The sequence below is a fragment of the Arachis ipaensis genome, chromosome B01, assembly GCF_000816755.2.
Source record: "Arachis ipaensis cultivar K30076 chromosome B01, Araip1.1, whole genome shotgun sequence".
NCBI lineage: Eukaryota > Viridiplantae > Streptophyta > Magnoliopsida > Fabales > Fabaceae > Arachis > Arachis ipaensis.
Genome location: NC_029785.2, coordinates 1,346,216 through 1,350,258, shown reverse-complemented (window position 1 = coordinate 1,350,258; position 4,043 = coordinate 1,346,216). Strand labels below are relative to the sequence as shown.

Sequence of the window (4,043 nt, the reverse complement as noted above, 5' to 3'; positions counted from 1 at the left end):
GATGAGGAATCTGAAACGCGTATTAAGAGAATTTCGAGAAGAACAACGCATGGATTCAATTTGATACACTGTCATGAAGTGAAAGTGAATGCTGATGATGAATGTGGCTCCAATACACGCAACGGTTCCACCATGGATATGCGAGTTTGTTACACTCTTCCTGTCCCTGGCTCTCAGCAACTGTTTTTGACGTGAGTTTTTTCAATGTTTTTTGCTGGAAAATTTGTTTAATTAATTTAGTTATGTTCACAATGTAGTAATATTTAGTTTAGTTGAGCTCATGTGTATCAGGCTTTAGTTTCAATTAGTGAGATTGCTTGCTTTCTGTGAATCATAGAAAATTGTTTTTTAAAAGCTAAATTGTGTCAAGGATTCGTTTGTTTGAATTGATTCTTCTTGTGGTGTGTATGTTGTTTCTATAGAATTCAATGACAATCTCATTCCCATGTGACTTTCTTGGTTGAATATTTAATTTGCTTGAATGATAATGTGGCGTATTTTGGTTTTGCAGACAAAGAGTGGAAAACCATGCTCAGCTCAGTGATTTTGAGATATGCAACAGATACAACATTGACAACACTGGCCTTGTCTGTAGGTTCCTTTTATATCATCCTCAAAATACTTAGTGTGTGTTTGAATTCGCTAGACAACTAATTACTTTTGAATAATTATAAAACATGATCTTGGTCTTTTATTGATACAGTTTGTACCTATAAATCATGATGTCTTCTGCAGGTAATTGGCCATCCGAAGATGTTCTTGCTCACTTTTGCTTGTCGCAAGCAGATATATTCAGGTTCAAAAAACTATATTTCTTTCTTGATTTTACTCAAGTTTACTTTGAATTTTGTTGCTCTGTTTACTAGCATCTTTTCTCACTTTGCTCTGTTATAATGTTTATGTATGAATTTAAATTATCTTAGGTCTAAAAAAGTTATTGAACTTGGTTCTGGCTATGGCTTGGCTGGGTTTGTTATTGCAGCTGTTACTGAGGCATCAGAGGTTGTAATCTCAGATGGAAATCCCCAAGTGGTTTATTGTATCCTTTTGGTTTTGTTATATATAATGACAAAAGTTCCTCTTCTTCTTATATTTTGAAAAGATTGTATTTTTCCGAAGTCAATACATTTTCACTTTAAGCTTATCTAAATAAGGATACTATGCTGCGTTGAGGATACGGATAACAGGGCTTTCTTCTGATGATCTTATTTTAAAATTTTGTTTGTGAAGGAGAGTAACTATGTTATATACATCAAATCAAAATTGATAATAGCTATGTTGCGATGGTTAGTTGATATCTTTTTTCTCTAATAAATGTTGGCTGAACTCATTAACCGTTGTGGTATTAACTGCAACATGTTCAGTGATTCCTGAAATTAGTGAGAACTTTGAACATTTTATTCGAGAGTAGAAGTTGACAACTGAGACGAGTTGCAGCATGTTTGGGACATTTTGTTGTGCTTTGTAGAAGTGTAGATGTGTAGACTTACTTTTTACAATGTGAAAGTGATCAAATGTGTGAATAATGATGACTAATTTTTGGGCATCCCTTTGGTGCTCTTCTCATGGTCTGTTTCATGGTGTTTCTTTATCCAATGTACAAAGAAATATGGTTTATCAGCATAGAATGCATGAGGATTTCTGATCCTCCTTTGCAATCTCTTTCTTTTCTAATGAAATTTCTTTAAATAAGCACTCAAATTGGTCCCAAGGAATTTCAGATTCGACATTGTGATTTCTAATAAATTTTTATTACTCTGGAAGTCCCCAAAAATTACTTCCATCAGATAGATTAGACTCTCCGATGCTGTCAATAAATTTTTAATATGCATATTGGACAAATAAATTCCTAATAAGTTTCATTATAAGACAATTAGGTTTAAAGAAAACATTATTGTAAGACAAATTAGTCTCTTTTATAGAGTTACCAATCTGTTTCGAGAACTTCTAGAGTAATAAAAATGTGTTGAAGACCAAAGTGACCCAATCAGAAATTCCTTAGAGACCAATTTGGGTGGTTACTCTTTACTTCGGGAAAAAAAAAGGTTTTACAATTAGTCTACATCTCAGTTCTTTGTTCTCTTCAGAAATACAGTCGTCATTTAATACTTTCTTGAATGTAATTGATTGTCCATGACAATCAGATACTCAGCGTAACATTGAAGCCAACTCTAGAGCATTTGGGGATACAGTTGTGAAGTCTATGCGGCTCCATTGGGATCAGGAAGATAATATTGCAGACACTTTCGATATCATTGTTGCAAGTGATTGGTGAGACTTTCTTCTTTTGAGTTGTTCTCTGCTGTATAGCTGGTTTCTGTGCCTCTTTTTTCCATTTCTACTTAAACGTCTTATTTACAGTTGTAGTGGTATCATTGGAAGCCTTTAGCTTATTACTTAATGGGAAATGTTATTTCATGACTATAGCATTTGTTTTGTCATATTGGATAAGGATAACAGTTAAACAATAGATCAGCATGAGTTGGTAGTCATAAGGCTCCAAATCTCTTGTTTTTATGAAGGAAGATTTGTTCTTTTCTGATGAATAAAATTTTACATTAATGTAATGGTTGGCTGGCAAATGGGGTTGCTTTTCTTTGTTTCTTTTGTTAACTTTTCTATCAGTTTCAATTTTTAAACTTGGAGATATGCAGATATTCAAATTTATTCTCCAGTGGGATGAAAGGCATTACGTGTCTCACGCGTAATGCCAAAACAGATTCACATACATGTAGCTTGACTTGCTTTTTGTTTCCATCTTTATGCTACTCTTATCTTATATTTGCGGCTTAATTTGTTCTTTTCTAAAGCACTTTCTTTAAGGATTTCCACGGAGGCCTTGTTCGAATTGTCAAACGGCTATTGTCCAAATCAGCATCTTCAGAGGCTATATTTTTAAGTCCTAAAAGAGGCAACTCATTGGACCTGTTCTTGGGGGTGGTTGAAGAAAATGGTTTGAATTTCAGTGTCACAGAGAAATATGATACAGAAGTATGGAAACGTCATGAGGGGTTCTTGAATGGTGAAAATAGGGACTCTTGGCCAAGTTATGAGAAAGATCACTGCTATCCACTATTAATCAGAATTACCCTATGAACTTAAACTTCCAAATGTTTCAAATGGGGACTCACTCCATTGTTGGTTGACTCTTATTAAGTCATGGATAAGATACAAATCTATTCTTCCAACACAGTAAATATGCTGTTGATGCATGCTTCAATTTGTTGGGGTCATATCTTCAATAGACAGTACTATTCTCAAATGAAATATGAAGCATATTCGGTGGCTCATCTTTAAAGTGAAGAATATTAAAATTTGGGGCCTCAGAAGCAGTAGATATATCAAAATATGGTTTCCTTGAATCTTATTAGTCTTTGCAACCCAAAAAAAGGGGGGAAAGAAGAAACTTATCAAAAGTTCTGTATTTGATAGATAATATTTGCTATTTAGTGATTGAATATTTGCACTATTGTTGTCTCCCATTTATGATTTAAATATACAATTTAGATGAATCATGTGTGGATTTGTTAGTATTTTATTGGGATATATTTTTTTTTGGTGACTATTTTATTGGGATATATACACATGGGGTGTGTGGGACGATGTTGACTCACACCGTGTTCATATTCATTATTGAGACGTGGGTCTTAGATTAGTCCACGTCTCATTAATGATAAGAAAAGGTGTGAGTCAGCATAATATTTAATACTACAGTTTATGGATGTATATGAAATTAATTATTTTTATAAATAATTTGATTTGATTTCAAATGAATAAAATGAAAATTTGAATATTGTTTTTAGAATGAATAGTTTAAAATAGGAATTAAAATGATTTACAAATCTATATTTATGTTTAAATTGTAATTTAATGATAAATAATTTGATTTAAATCAGTGATTTCACCTTTTTATCCTTTATTTATAAAATAATTCTACATCACATATTTACATGTCGAAAAGTTGTTGAACAGTCGTTGGTGAGTCAACTTGAATTTGACTCGTTAACAGTATGATAAGTTGAGATTATGAGATTTATGAGATT

The 4,043-nt window shown here is 32.7% G+C and overlaps 1 protein-coding gene across 1 annotated transcript in view; it reads left to right on the top strand.

Moving 5' to 3' along the window:
- The window catches only part of LOC107607435 (calmodulin-lysine N-methyltransferase), a 3,754-nt gene extending 239 nt beyond the window's left edge, over positions 1–3,515 (top strand). The window contains exons 2-7 of the mRNA XM_016309635.2: positions 2–191; positions 512–591; positions 736–796; positions 924–1,039; positions 2,145–2,271; positions 2,811–3,515. Coding sequence (XP_016165121.1) covers positions 2–191; positions 512–591; positions 736–796; positions 924–1,039; positions 2,145–2,271; positions 2,811–3,096 — 860 coding nt within the window. The 3' untranslated portion in view covers positions 3,097–3,515. The remainder of the gene's footprint in view (position 1; positions 192–511; positions 592–735; positions 797–923; positions 1,040–2,144; positions 2,272–2,810) is intronic.